Here is a 15,801-nt window from a genome sequence, read left to right as displayed (position 1 = left end):
CGTTTGTTTTAGCTGACATGGAGTACCAGAAGGGCGGGGTTTACAGCATCAGGACAGTGCAGACACAGAAAAGTCATCTAAATAGACTATCAAATACTTTCCTTTGTATTTATATATGAATGTTTTATTTCTATTTTTGCATTTATTGGATTTTATTTCTGCATTATGCGCTCTAGCTGAGCTGAGCAGCCTCATCCTGCCATGTGTGTCTAACGTCTTCCTCAGGTGTCAACACGCCGCCTGAAGCCTTTCCCTCTGTCCAGGTTTCACACCTGAAATCTGCCAAATAAAATCCTCCTTTTCTGAAGCACATCAAGTCTTTCATAATCATTTAACCAAAATAAATGACGAGAAATAGAAGTCTACTTTTATACATCACACTCCTCAGTTCATTGCATAAAAGGACAATAGAACATAAAATTGATTTAATTTTGAATTTCACTCAAATCTCATAGCAGACAGTATGTACTGTATGTGTGTGTGTATTGGGGTTCAGCCAATATGGTTTGTTGAAGGCTGATAGCGATACTGAAGCTGCCAATTGCTATTTGGTGCCAACAATCTGTATACATTTTGACCATTTTCATGCCAAAAAATGTTTAAAAAAAAATCAAAGTATTCAGTGTTTCCTCCAGAATGTTCTTCTTGTCAGACCCAAACATTCAGAGCATCACAGATGATGATGAAAATTTTCAGGTTGGTTAGCAGCTCTGCCAGGCAGAGTGAGACAGAGTGAGACAGAGTGAGAGAGAGTGAGGCAGGACACGGCACGGCGCGGCAGCGGGGATTGAACCTGTGACCTCTCAGTAACGGGACGGTCTGCGGTGTCATGTAGCCGCCTGATGAATAATTCCTCAGCTCGCTGCATTTCAGGAAATTACTTTGTGTGTTGGAAGGCGATCCAGCTGGTCACCGATCAATAATTAACTTCAGACTGAGAACCAAACCTAACACCCCACACACACACACACACACACACACACACACACACAAACACACACACACACACACACACACACACACACACACACACACAAACACACACACACACACACACACACACACACACACAGGAACTGGACTGTTGGCTTATGAATATCAGCTTTACTTTAACTGGATCGTTACAGTGACAGATAATGCAGGACTGGTAGTATAAGTACTACTACAAGCAGTAGCAGTAGTAGTAGTACTGCCAGTAGTACTATAATAGTAGCAGTAGTAGTAGTACTGCCAGTAGTACTATAATAGTAGCAGTAGTAGTAGTACTGCCAGTAGTACTATAATAGTAGCAGTAGTAGTAGTACTGCCAGTAGTACTATAATAGTAGCAGTAGTAACTGAAGAACTGCAGCTGAGTCTCTGTTCTGTGGCACAGTATTTTCCTCTCAGTAAAGTACTTCAGTATAATACAGTGATGCAGTGAAAAGCAGAACGACCTCTGACCTCCAAACAATAAACAATAGAAACAAAATTCTATTGCATTTTTAGAAAAGTATTAATTATCGTCATATAACTTCCATCAGCTTGTCAGTCTGTAATAATACAAGATGTAAATTCACATATTTGTTTTCTTCATGTTCTCATATTCCCTCTCAGTCGAGTGTTTTGCATATTATCATCATTCTTACTTTGTCTCACTTATCGTTGCACACTCACAAAACTGTAATTCATATATTTTCATACTTTCATTCATACTTCAGATTAGCAGCCGATGGAATCTGAACCAGTCACCTGAGCAGAGCGACACCTTGTGTTGGATGTGAGCATCACACCTGCTGTCACAGCAGTGTTACAGCGGTGATGAACCACTAACCAACAAGTCCACCTGTCTGTCTGATGCTGCGTCCTCTGTGTGACTGATGCTGCCTTCCAGAAGCTAAAAAGTTCAATTGAAAATAGAAACATACAACAATACTAGTGATTTACATGGCAGGCTAATAAATGACATCATCAGTTATTGACATACTGACACTTTCCACCACTAAATGTCACATCTCGGCAACTCGGCTCTCATTCATATTCTGTTCCATCACCACACGGCCATCTTGGTAGGAAAATAACAGGTGATTATAATAATTGAACAGGTGATTATAATCAAAAGACAGCCACAGCCAATGAGCTGCCTATATTATAAAGCACCGTATTGGTAGGAAATGCATGAGACATCATGGGAACACTATGAATAGAAACTTCAGGCTTCCCTCCTGTAATCATGTGTTATCGGATATATCAGAAAAATGATTTTCCCACTTGGAAATTTCACATGAACGTCTTTCAGAGTCGGAGGATGAGGTCAGAGAGTTGGGGAAAATGTAACGACTGGAGTTTCGAGTTATGACACGAGGATGACCTTTAACCTTCTCAACATGGAGGACAAATCAAGTGTTTAGTGTCACTCGACAGTATGAAAACACTTCTATACACATGCGGCTTTATTACAGGTTTGCAAACTCTTAAAACAGCTTAACAGGGTTAGGGTTAAAAATAGAATTGAAATACAATATATCTGCATTTCTAGTAATGATGGAATATGAAACCTTTTCCATCTGTAAGTGACACTTTTGACAGGAGATATGAAAATCCAAAACAGACATGCTGGAGCTTCAAAAGTCAAATTCCAGTGTGAAACCCAAACAAGCCCCTTGTGACCAGATGGATCAGTTTTTTGTACTTTATAAAGGCTAAAAAGGAAAAGGAAACCTCAGCCTGGTGAATCCAGAAGACCTGGATGAAGTTTATCCTGCTGACGTCAGACAGATGACTGGAATGTAAATGTTATAAAGTAAAAGTGTAGTTTAGTCTCTTCAGACACATGATGGAAATATGAAGGATTCTACTGAGACACTTTATTACTTTAGAGGCTGTGCAGAAGCATCCGGTAGGTAATGCAGGTAATTCAGCACAACCGCCTGCGTCTCTGGAGGTCTGCAGCCAGACCTGCAGCCAGACCCTTCTGAGCCACAGACCTGCAGCCAGACCCTTCTGAGCCACAGACCTGCAGCCAGACCCTTCTGAGCCACAGACCTGCAGCAGGTCAGTCTGCCACCTAGTGGTGGATAACATTTAACATCAACTCTGATTTGCACAACATGATGCTTTGGGCCTTATGCAAATACAACATTCATAGAAACAGAAATCCTCAACTCAGGGTCAAAATCTGATCTAAAGCCACCGGAGCTGCATGGCTTCCATCCACAGGCAACGTCACACCAAAGTCCTTTCCAAAATCTGCCAGTTCACTGCTGCCCTGTTTATCGGCAAACCTTCATGCCTGGTAGAACATGACTGAAGTCCTTTTCTGAATCCATAAGCTCTGCTGGTAAACTCCTACATCCGATCCACCAAGCAGAACTTTATTTCAATTAAATTTCTACTGCTCACCGGTTGTGGGATTAACAGGAAAACCAGTTAAATAAGTTTACATTTTAAGGTCTGAAGTTATGTTTTACCAGTTAGTGCCTTTGCCGATAATGAAGGAAACATTAAATCTCCAGATGTTTGAATGCAGCTTGGTGTGAGGCTCTCTCCATCCTCTCTCCTTCATGCTGTTTGGTCCAAGTGGTACGGAGCTCAGGAAAACATGCATGTAACCAAGTATTAACCACAAATAATAGATCTACACAGTATAAAGATTGGACTAGAGTTGCTAATCATATCCTCATAATATTATTCACTGATTCAATGATTTCACTGATTAGAGAAATCACACTCAACAGTTTCTGCTGTATAACAGTGGGGCACGTGTTGGGTTTATTCTACTAGAATACACTTGGCTCGACTAAAGCCGATGTTGTTTCACTCTGGGTTGTTGTTGTTGTTTTTTAACCAGTTTTCTATAAAGTTTTCAGTGATGAAAACATTTTATCAGTGAAGATGTTGTGAGACTATAATCCAAAACCAGCCTGACCAGATTCATCTGAACAGAGCCCGGCACAAAACTCTGCACAGTTCACAGCAGCTTTATTCCAGTATGGATTAAAGTAGAATAAATCCTAACAGACGGTCTCATCGAAATGAACAAACTCCCATCAGCACATTCAGGCCGATCCCGGTCCGACAGCTGAAGCGTCGACCCAAACCGAGCGCTCCGCTGTGGAGTCCACAACATCCGGTCTGCATGTTGACCACCGTGTGGCGCTGCAGCTCTCAGTGTCCCGCTCAGCTGCTTCTCACTAACAATAAGGCCTCGCAGCTTCACAAGTCGTTCCCAAACTGAAGTCGACTTTAAAACTGTTTGCACATTAAACTGTTTTTATGTTTGCACCAAATATGAAACTGTGGCTCAAAACAAGAAGAGGCTGTGAATGAGGCGAAACCAGAGAACGATCCGTAGCTTGTGAACTAGAATTAATGAAAAAGCACCTACCTGAGTTTTACTTAGTTTGAACAACATGTTAAACCATTTGGACTTTTCCTCCTTTCCGACACACAGCCGACAGTCCGGCTGCAGTTTGTCAGTTGGACTCGGCAGACGTGGCTCTTCTCAGCTAGGTGGCGCTGTAACCCTCCGGTCTGGTTCTGCAGGACGGGTCTCTCCTCTGTCTGAATGATTAGAGTCTGATATGATCCTCTCTCATGTCTATGAAGCCCGGGATTGGCCGTCCTGTAGGAAAACATGAATGAAAAGTGTGTGAATAGATAGAAAACGTGTGCACATAATAACTGATGCTCTACAGCCTCCTGGAGGGCCGCCGTCCTGCAGCTTCTGTGCCTCCCTGATAGTTAATGAGCCACATGGGACCTCCAGGACCGGAACTGAGTACCTAGGCTCTGTAACAGGCGGTCAAACCCTGACAGTCTGCAGGTTTCCATTCCAACCAAACACTACAGCAGACAGAAGGTTTTGTTAGTAATGTTGTATATATTGCTTATTTAGGTGGGAACACCATAAGCCCCTTGGAGTTTTTTCATCTCACCTGCACCATCAGTGCAGTGGAGGTGGCGCCTCTGCTCTCTCCGGACGTCCTGGGCGTCGCAGCCTCCGTCGCTGCCGAAGGGGTCAAGGAGGTTCTGGACGATATAAAAGGCTTATGTCTGCAATTCCAAATCTTTATAAAGTCTGTTAATACTGATGAATGGGCAAGCATAACACATTTAGCTATTACAGTATGGAGAGAAAGTGGAGTTCAAAACAAGGAAGGAGGTTTCACTGTTACCAGTCATGTTAAGAAGCCTTTCCTTCAGTGTTGTCACTGACTCTCTCTCTCTGTTTCTGCTGTCAGGTGACTGCTGACCAGCTGACTTGATTCAGGATGACAAAATGCTGACAGGCTGGAATTATGTTGCACAGTTCTGACATCAAAAAGACAAAACAATAACAAGCTAACGTTAGCAACCTGCTAACAATTTGTGAGTTCAGTTTAAAAAAAACCACTGACGAGTTGCTGTGCAACTTTCTACACTACTAATACACCTAAGTCTCCAAAATAGATCATATTTATTTATGTAAAAAAATATCTTTATTTATTCCATTGCATTTTTGATCTGTGCTGTGATGCACTCTGAGCTGCATTCACTTGCATGAAATGTGCTATACAAATAAAGTCTGATTGATTGATTGATTGATTGTTTGAGGACAAGACAAAGATGTGGTCGCTGATTCGCTGTTGGAATACATGAAAAGTTATAACAGCTTTGGAAGGAGACAGAAAAGCTGCTGCATCAAGCTGCAAGAATAACACTGCAAACTGAGACATTCTGCCTTCAAAATAAAAGTATAAAATTTGTCACTATTGAACAAAAAAGGTTACATGCCAAACCATGGCAGAGATGCTGGGATCCACTGTTGAGCCTTCCTGAGGCGTCGTGGGCCGAATACACACACACACACACACACACACACACACACGCACACACACACACACACACACTCAGTCACCTGCAGCTACAGCAGGGAGCTGCTGAACGCTGCTGCCTGTCGGATGGGGCTGTGGTTCATGACGGGACAGCCTGATGGGAGAGCAACATCCTGGATTCATAAGTGTTTTCACTCAATTTCTGACTGATGACTGACTAGATATTATTATCTGGTCAGTGTGAATTAAAACAGCTCAGAGTGAGCTTTGGTCCTGAATCCTCTTGTGTGATTTTTTTATGATATGGCTTCCAAATACATATCTGGGATTTTTGCTTGATCTTTGCTACAAGAAGCTACAAGATCAGGTGTGGATTGAACCACACCTCACCAAACTCAGATGACAGCATGCAGTGGGTGAAGCTGACAGGCAGGAGGGGAGATGAGTTTCCTCCATGCTGTCATTCCAGCGGCGCTCAGCCGGGGAGAGGAATGCGTCCTGCAGGCCGCCACACGCCTCAGACAGCCAGGCTTCACAAACCAGCAGAGTGTCTCTGAGGTCCCAGCGAACAGCCGCGCTCACAGGGGAGATGAGAGGATACAGAGCCGTCAAGTACACTTTGTTCGTCTGCTGTTACGTCTTCTGGGTAAGTTGCTGTGACAAAGTGTTTTCTGTGTGAGGAGCTTCGTCTCTGAACGCTCCATTTTGGATAAAATGTCACTTACGGCTGATTGCTCAATATTTACACTGCAAATGGTTTCATCATTCAAAAGGTAACTAGGATATAGGGCTTATTAAGCTAACATCTTTAATAATATCCGGCAGTGGGTTTACATTCATTTTGTCAGAGCAGGTGACATGTTTTCATTTCATCTAGTTTTGGAAGGAAACTATTCAGAAGTGAAAAACTTAAATAGCATTCATAAGCTGTGGTGAGGCAGAATATAGAGGATGTTCAGTTAACCATCACTATGATAAACTCAAATCCTCGCAGACCATAAGACAGATCTTTTAAATAAGGTCTGATAGGTGTCATGTATCTATCAGGTGGGTCACATGATCTTAAACTGCCAGTCTCCAGTCATGTGACTGTTCAGGTGTTTGTCTCTGCTGCAGGTAGTGAGCGCCGTCCTCACAGCAGTGGGGATCTACGCCAAGGCTGCCAAGGAGAAAGGTCAGCAGGGAAATAACATGGGCGTGTGTGTGTGTGTGTGTGAGTGTGAGTGAGTGAGTGAGAGAGAGAGAGAGAGAGAGAGAGAGAGAGAGAGAGAGAGTTAAAGTTTTAAAGCTCCATATCCTCCACTGTCCAGAGTTTTATTTTGTGTCTTTCTGTCCATTCAAAGCTGTGTGTGTGGTGTCATGAACCAAAAACACTCTCAATCCATTTCTCCACGTTCATTTTCCAGCATCTCTCTGAGCCTTACCAAGAACAGGCCGTTTCTGTCACCTCTTTAAGGCTCATTAATATTAACGACCCTCTGTTCTGATTGGCTAACCCAGAGGTTCCCAAACTGGGGGGCGCGCCCCCTAGGGGGGGGGACAGAGGAACTACAGGGGGGGCGTGACATAACACCCCCACACATTGTGTTCACATTGCGGAGCGGTTTCTGCTGAAAACGGCATTATTTCCTATGGAAGGGAGCGGACTCTGCGGCGGATTGCGGATTTTTCCGGCGCGGATGGTCGCGCAAAGAGTTGAAAATAGTTCAACTTGAGCGGATAAGATCCGCGTGGAATGCGTCACTACAATCCAGCGCTTCTTTGGTTGCCTGGCAACAAACTGAGCGCTCCGCTCCGCTTCTGCCACTTTTTACAAAGCGAGGCGGTCGATTTCAGACGGAAACCGCTCCGCAGTGTGAACGCAGCCGAGGACGCGACCGACAGATTAAAAAGGTAAAAGTAAGGAAGTATGACAGCCCACATCAGTCATGTTTGATATGTAGGATTTGTTTTTTTCTTGCACACTAATTCAGTTTGAGAGAACCTGCTGTTAAAAGTGGGGAAATTAATTTAATTAATTTACTTTAAATGTCAAAATATATTCAAGAATGTTTACAAGAAAGATGTCAGAAAGCACTGACTGAAAGCAATCTATATTTTTGGAAGTTGATTTTATTTACTCTCTTCAGTAAAACAATAAACTTAACAATAAACCGAAGTGAAGTGAAATGATATGACAGTTATTTTAGACAGAAAAACAAATCTTTTAGAGAGTTTATATGTATATGGATTGTGTGGATTTAGTTGGCGACCGTGCGTTTTGATGCTTTCACCATGTTTAGATAGACCATCCAACTGCTTTATCATCACAGAGCAGAGGGGAGTCCTGCTTTACACCATGTGGGACCTTTAAAGAGAAACTAAACCTCAAACCCAAATCTGTGTAAAGCCTGACATCTAATGGTAAAAGGCATGCTACTGAAATGGCCATCTGCTATTGGCTGATCTTTGGTGCTGATCTTTGTGGTTCCTTGTTATGATGGTGAGAGGTTAAAGCTGTGTGTGTGTGTGTGTGTGTGTGTGTGTGTAGATGTGGTGGACACCCTGACAGTAGACCCGGCCCTGCTGCTCATCGTTGTCGGCTCGGTGATGTTCATGATAACGTTCCTCGGCTGCTGCGGCGCGCTGCGTAACGCCGCCTGCCTGCTGAAGACGGTACGACACGCTGACCCCAGACCTGCTCCCATATATCCAGTACACTCATGTATCGATCAGACACTAACATATGGGTTTGACTGATGTATTGATTAGACTTATGTAAGGATTTGACTGATATATGAGTTAAACTACTATTTGGGTTTGCCCATACATGAGGCTGATATTGTCCTTTGACTAAACTGTCCCGGTCCGATCTGATGGATAAGATTCAGTTTGATTGGTTACATATTCATTGTAGAATTGATCAATACTGGGGTGTCCTGGTGGCTCAGTGATCTAATGTCCTGGGTTCAAATCCAGACCAGGACCTTTGTCATGTGATTCCCCCTCTCCCTCCCAACCTTTCCTGTCTCTCCTCTCTATCTGCTGTCCAATAAAGTAAAAAATGACCCAAAGATAATCTTTAAGGATTGATCAATACTCCACTGGTTGCCTCCAGTTTCTAGGCATCCTGGTGGCCATCCTCCTGCTCCAGATAGCTGCAGCGGTCCTGAGCTTCCTCTTCACTGACAAGGTGACGTTACACTGGGCTGATTCAAAAGATGATTATTACAAAACACATCATGTCAGATGAAGCACACATGGACAAATTTACCGATCCTCAGGATGTGATGGAGATGCCTGTTGTCAGATTAGAGCAGACTGATCACAGATGTTTGTTTGGTAATCAATAGTGAGTTTACAGGCCTTACTGTACCTATTTTGTAGGCTATTTTATCTCCTATGGTAGAACTATAAAAATCCTATAATATTCCCATGGAGACTTATAGTCTGTGGTATGCAGTAGTTAGTTTACAGTGAGCTTATCAAAACCTCCAGAAGGCTTACGACTAAAACTTAAAGGAGGGGGGGGGGTATCCTAGGATGTGGCAATTATTAGTATTTATGGTGATTTTGGTACTTGGAGGTGTGAAGTAATCACAGTAAAAACATTGAATCATGTTACTATGCCGTTTCCCCACAGTCACCAACTATAAAACACGCCCCCTTGTACAAGTCGGCCAGATTTTGCTCAAGTGTCTATGTAGACACTGGACTGTCTGAAATCGACCAATCAGCGCTAAGAGGAGGGCGGGCCTTCCAGAATAGCCAGCCAATCAGAGCAGTAGCTCATTAGCAAAAGAAGCTGCTGATGTAAAACGACCTGTTTTCTTGTAGGTGGGAAACAAACACTGGGAAGTGAATAGCTAAAGCTATAACTAAACGATTTTTACTGTATAAAACTTAACAGATGTATTTTATAGACACCAGGTAATTATATAAAATTGCTGAAAAGATACCCCTCCTTTAAACTCTTTGATATGCAGCCGGCCTTGTTCCAAACCAAATCAGAATTAGTGCTGAATATAAGTCCCAGCTGATGTTCTGTACAGCAGATTGTGTCTTTATGAACTCGCTCCTGTTGTTCAGGTGATGGAGCGGACAGAGAAGCTGATGAAGAAGGCTGTAGTCCGCTACAGAGAGGACCAGGACCTGGAGAACGTCATCGACTTCATCCAGAAGAAGGTGAAGCAGTTTAACAAACAATAAAACACTGGTCTTCTCTTAAAATGTTTCCCAGAACTCGTTTGATAGACTTGTCTTTAACTGATATATTGTTTTTACTTGAGTGAGCCTTAACGAGCTGAAGGCCTGAAAGGAATAGTTCACCCAAAAATGAAAATTTGGTAATTATCTACTCACCCTCATGTTAGTTGAAACACTGCTGAAGTTTGTATGTCAGTATAACACACAGCGAGTTAGCTAGCAGCTCCACAGCAGCCTTCTCCAAAACAACTGGAGTGAATGGAGACCGCTTCTTTAGAGTTCCAAAAAGGGCAAAAAATGACTCCAAACAGCAGAATCCAGGTGTTCTGAAGCACTGTGGGTCCACAAGTCCGATATTTACCTCATTATCTCCTAGATTTGAGTAGATTTTTGGGTGAACTATTCCTTTAACGAGCTGTGAGCCTTAAAGGAGAGGCAGTGCCAGTCTGCCTAACAAATATAGTCTTTTGTTATAATAAAGTCTTCAGGCGTCTGCCTCTAACTTTCAGCCACATAGCTAATCTATATGATCGCTTAGTTGGAAATGAGATTAGAATCATACTGAGCAATAATATCAGTTCTGTAGTGAAGCTGATGAAGTGAAGCTGTAGTGAAGCTGATGAAGTGAAGCTGTAGTGAAGCTGCTGTAGTGAAGCTGTAGTGACGCTGCTGTAGTGAAGCTGTAGTGAAGCTGCTGTAGTGAAGCTGTAGTGAAGCTGCTGTAGTGAAGCTGTAGTGAAGCTGCTGTAGTGAAGCTGATGTAGTGAAGCTGATGTAGTGAAGCTGTAGTGAAGCTGATGTAGTGAAGCTGATGTAGTGAAGCTATAGTGAAGCTGATGTAGTGAAGCTGATGTAGTGAAGCTGCTGTAGTGAAGCTGATGTAGTGAAGCTGATGTAGTGAAGCTGTAGTGAAGCTGTAGTGAAGCTGATGTAGTGAAGCTGATGTAGTGAAGCTGATGAAGTGAAGCTGCTATAGTGAAGCTGATGTAGTGAAGCTGCTGTAGTGAAGCTGATGTAGTGAAGCTGATGTAGTGAAGCTGTAGTGAAGCTGTAGTGAAGCTGATGTAGTGAAGCTGCTGTAGTGAAGCTGATGAAGTGAAGCTGATGTAGTGAAGCTGTAGTGAAGCTGATGTAGTGAAGCTGCTATAGTGAAGCTGCTATAGTGAAGCTGATGTAGTGAAGCTGATGTAGTGAAGCAGCTGTAGTGAAGCAGCTGCAGTGAAGCTGATGTAGTGAAGCTGATGTAGTGAAGCTGATGAAGTGAAGCTGCTATAGTGAAGCTGATGTAGTGAAGCTGATGTAGTGAAGCTGATGTAGTGAAGCTGATGTAGTGAAGCAGCTGCAGTGAAGCTGATGTAGTGAAGCTGATGTAGTGAAGCTGATGTAGTGAAGCTGCTATAGTGAAGCTGCTATAGTGAAGCTGATGTAGTGAAGCTGCTATAGTGAAGCTGATGTAGTGAAGCTGTAGTGAAGCTGCTGTAGAGAAGCTGCTATAGTGAAGCTGCTATAGTGAAGCTGATGTAGTGAAGCTGCTATAGTGAAGCTGATGTAGTGAAGCTGATGTAGTGAAGCTGTAGTGAAGCTGTAGTGAAGCTGCTGTAGAGAAGCTAATGTAGTGAAGCTGCTGTAGTGAAGCTGTAGTGAAGCTGCTGTAGAGAAGCTAATGTAGTGAAGCTGCTGTAGTGAAGCAGCTGTAGTGAAGCTGCTGTAGTGAAGCTGCTGTAGTGAAGCTGCTATAGTGAAGCTGCTATAGTGAAGCTGATGTAGTGAAGCTGCTATAGTGAAGCTGATGTAGTGAAGCTGTAGTGAAGCTGCTGTAGAGAAGCTAATGTAGTGAAGCTGCTGTAGTGAAGCAGCTGTAGTGAAGCAGCTGCAGTGAAGCTGATGTAGTGAAGCTGATGTAGTGAAGCTGATGAAGTGAAGCTGATGAAGTGAAGCTGTAGTGAAGCTGTAGTGAAGCTGCTGTAGTGAAGCTGATGAAGTGAAGCTGATGAAGTGAAGCTGTAGTGAAGCTGTAGTGAAGCTGATGTAGTGAAGCTGATGTAGTGAAGCTGATGAAGTGAAGCTGCTGTAGTGAAGCTGATGTAGTGAAGCTGATGTAGTGAAGCTGATGAAGTGAAGCTGCTGTAGTGAAGCTGTAGTGAAGCTGATGTAGTGAAGCTGATGAAGTGAAGCTGCTGTAGTGAAGCTGTAGTGAAGCTGATGTAGTGAAGCTAATGTAGTGAAGCTGATGAAGTGAAGCTGTAGTGAAGCTGTAGTGAAGCTGCTGTAGTGAAGCTGATGTAGTGAAGCTAATGTAGTGAAGCTGATGAAGTGAAGCTGATGAAGTGAAGCTGATGAAGTGAAGCTGATGAAGTGAAGCTGCTGTAGTGAAGCTGATGTAGTGAAGCTGATGAAGTGAAGCTGATGTAGTGAAGCTGTAGTGAAGCTGTAGTGAACCTGATGTAGTGAAGCAGCTGTAGTGAACCTGGTGCTTGCTGCTGTGTTTCAGTTCCAGTGCTGTGGTGTTCAGTCGTATCAGGACTGGTCCCAGAACGTCTACTTTGAGTGTTCAGACACTAACCCCAGTCTGGAGGCGTGCGGCGTTCCCTTCTCCTGCTGCGTCCAGCTGCAGAACCAGGTCAGGACCGGACCGTTAGACCGGACTCACCGGTGGTTACAGAGTGACACTTGAGACCGGAAGGTTGCCGGTTCAAAACCCGGCAGAGAATATCTGGGTGAGGCGAGGAAAGAGAATAAAATGAGACACAACGATGGACAGAAAGACTCAATTCAGTCAAACTGGAACTGTGTTGAAACAAAAACAGATGTGACGTCTTTTGTTATTGTTCCTCTGCTGTTCATATTATTACGGGACATGGGTTACATCCTACAGTAGATATGAACAGTCATCCAGAAAAATCAGATATCAGCAGAAATTCAGAACTGAGCATGAAGTCCTGCAGTGTGAACGGAGCCTAAAGGCTGCACTGCAAAAACTGTCCATCTTAACAAGTCATCTGGTCTCATATTCAGACATATTCAGATATTATTTTTTCAAAAATCAAGTGAGAAAATCTGCCAGCGGGCTGAGATTACTCCTCATTTCCATGTGAAGTTTCACTTTTTTCAGGAATTTTCATTAAAGTCGTGTTCAGAGATGATGGAGGAAAGACAGAATGATCATGGATTGCAGAAAAAACTATATCCCAGCTGTGTGTGTGTGTGTGTGTGTGTGTGTGTGTGTGTGTGTGTGTGTGTGTGCAGACGGTGCTGAACACCATGTGTGGTTACGGGGTGCAGCAGCTGGACCAGAGCGCGGCCCGGCAGGACGTCTTCACTGTCGGCTGCCTGGAGAAGATCGTCTGGTGGAGCAAACACAACCTGCTGCTGGTGGCCGGTCTGACCGCCGGCCTGCTGCTGCTGGAGGTGACGGACGCTCACTTCCTGTCCAGAACGCTGAAACATTACCTGAAGATCGTCCTTCAATATCTGTAAAACTCTGTTGTCTTTTAATCATCAGGCATCATCACTTTCGGTTGTCAAACATCACTGTTTCTAAAGGCAGAAACCTTATTTTGGAATTAATTTCTTCATTTGTTCAGTCCCAATAACATCAAATTTTATATATTTTATACAGTCATCTACCAGCTGCAGGTATAATACTCTATATGCTGCTGTATATCAGGACTGTTATTAGTTGAAATGTTGCTCTATTTAGAGTTAAATGCCTTTTAATCTCCAAGAGCCTGAGCTGGAGCAGTGACAGGCTTTTTATTCATCGACCAATTTCACCAAGAAAAATTCTTCTTCATTTGAAAAGCTTTTATTCCAAACCTCTATACTACAACCATTTCAGAAAAAACGCGTTAATTGAAATTCAACACAAAAGATTCATCAAAATATAAGCAATTCCATCTTGAAATAATGGCAAAGGTCTTAAAATAGATAGTAACTAGGGTTCGACTGATATGGGCTTTTGAAGACCAATACCAATATTTTTGTATTGAAGCTCCTGATAGGCGATAGTTTGTGCCAATATTCAATATCTATGATTTTTTTCTTCTCATCAGGGTGGAAAAGCCTCTGAAACATTTAGAGCATCATGGGACACTAAAACTCTCCACTGAAACCCAGAACTAAATATTTTTTTAGTGTCAGCAGCTCTTTAAGACTCCACCTGCTCAGTGGGAGGGAATTCTGGGATGCATTAGGCCTTTAAATGAAGAATTAATGTACAAAATCATTATTGAGCATTTAAAAGACCAAATAAAATGTGCAAATAAATCAAATGTCATGTCAGGTTTTCCAAACTGTTTTTCTGTAACTGGTGGACGATATTTAATATTTAATAAAAGGCCAATATCCCCAATATACTGTACCCGTCTAACCCCACTAGTAACTTGTATGTGTTTCCAGAGCATGCTTTACTTTCATGTCAGGACTCATTTGTTATCAGAGTGCGTGTCGGTGTTTTCTTTTGGTGTGTTTGGAGCGAACTTCTTTATTTGTTGGACTTGGCAGTTAAACTGGTTTTGACTGTGATGAGAGTCATGTGGTGAATGAGCAGGTGAATAGAGTTTGGACAGCAGCCATCTTGATCCTGTTTGTTTCCTCTGCAGGTCTGCATGATCTGCCTGGCTGCCGCTCAGATCTCCAGAATAAAGAAAGTCCAGCAGCAGAAGAAACGCAGCGCGGGCAGAGACGAGCCGGGCAGGAAGGACAGCTACTGGTATCCTGCTTTCACCGACTTCACCGACTTCACCGACCAATGACAGCCGCTCCCGACCCGAAGGCTTGAGGCTGCTGAAGGCCGAAGGCTAAAGCTAACGGCTAGCTGTGGAAACGGATCTGACTTCAGATCAGTCTGGGTGATTCCGGTCAGATGGATGCAGTTGAATCAGACGGAGCGAGACATGCTCTGTTCACACTGTGAATTTACACTTTTTACATTTTAGTCATTTATCTGATGGTGAGCAGGTGGAGGTTCAGTGTTTCCTGACATGTTGGATTTACTCATGGACTTGCTCTTGTTGTTAAACTGTGCCAAAGAGCCTAAAGTCCGCCTTTTCCCAACGTGTGAATGTATTAGGTATATACTGTATGTGTGTTTGTACAATTTGTACTGTCTTCCTCATTTAAGTTTTGCTTTTATGTGAAGCACATTGAGTTTCCCTGTGTAGGAAATGTGCTGTATAAATAAACCTTTACTTACTAAAGATCCAGAGAATAAATAATTGTCTGGTTTTGTTCCATTTTGAAAATGTGACCAAGTGAGTGTTTAAATAAAGCTAAACAAATATCAAATAAATATATAACCACCTGGAACCCCTCAAGAACCCTGGAACCCCTTCAAGGACTCCTGAAACCCACACAAGGATCGGTGGAACCTTCTCAAGGACCCCTGGAGGTCCCCAGACCCCAGTTTGAGAACCACCGAGTTAGTCTGTTAGCTAAACTCAGCACAGTCCTACCTGCTAACAGGATTCTCTCATCTTCAGTGACCGTAACCAGCGAAGGAACCAGAGGAAACTTGACGGCCGTCTGGTTCCCCGTCCCGGAGATCTGCACACACCAGGAAGGAGAACATCTGTGATCTGAGTCAGGATCACGCATGTCACCAACACAACATCTCAATGTCAAAGATGTGTTTTTAAGGGATGAATAAAAGAATGCTTATTTTCTGGCTGACATATGGACCTATGTTGTTTTGAGATGTTAAAATGAAGGTGGCAACAAGTTTCAATGGCCAAAAGGTGATGAAAGATAAATCTCCCAAATTGTGTGATTTTTCTGCAGCAGCTGTACGATCAGAAGAATGTCACGGCCATAAGAAGAGTCAA

The 15,801-nt window shown here is 43.1% G+C and overlaps 1 protein-coding gene across 1 annotated transcript; it reads left to right on the top strand.

The window, feature by feature from the left end:
* The first annotated feature begins 6,301 nt into the window (after window positions 1–6,301).
* LOC139908156 (tetraspanin-33) lies at window positions 6,302–15,579 on the top strand. Its single transcript, XM_071894744.2, has 8 exons — window positions 6,302–6,440; window positions 6,911–6,968; window positions 8,325–8,449; window positions 8,892–8,966; window positions 9,863–9,958; window positions 12,471–12,599; window positions 13,226–13,387; window positions 14,581–15,579. The coding sequence occupies exons 1-8, from the start codon at window positions 6,384–6,386 to the stop codon at window positions 14,731–14,733; spliced, it is 855 nt and encodes a 284-aa protein (XP_071750845.1). The 5' UTR covers window positions 6,302–6,383; the 3' UTR covers window positions 14,734–15,579.
* Window positions 15,580–15,801: the final 222 nt, after the last annotated feature.

The sequence above is a fragment of the Centroberyx gerrardi genome, chromosome 9 (genome assembly GCF_048128805.1).
Source record: "Centroberyx gerrardi isolate f3 chromosome 9, fCenGer3.hap1.cur.20231027, whole genome shotgun sequence".
Classification (NCBI taxonomy): domain Eukaryota; kingdom Metazoa; phylum Chordata; class Actinopteri; order Beryciformes; family Berycidae; genus Centroberyx; species Centroberyx gerrardi.
The sequence above is the reverse complement of the archived record's forward strand: the minus strand, read 5'-3'. Positions and strand labels throughout refer to the sequence as shown.

Excerpts from the sequence above, each read along its gene's own strand:
- LOC139908156 (XM_071894744.2), top strand. The coding sequence starts at position 6,384 with ATGAGAGGATACAGAGCCGTCAAGTACACTTTGTTCGTCTGCTGTTAC. Across the intron at positions 6,441-6,910 it reads TCTGCTGTTACGTCTTCTGG|GTAGTGAGCGCCGTCCTCAC; the intron begins GTAAGTTGCTGT and ends TCTCTGCTGCAG. Across the intron at positions 8,450-8,891 it reads CCGCCTGCCTGCTGAAGACG|TTTCTAGGCATCCTGGTGGC; the intron begins GTACGACACGCT and ends GGTTGCCTCCAG.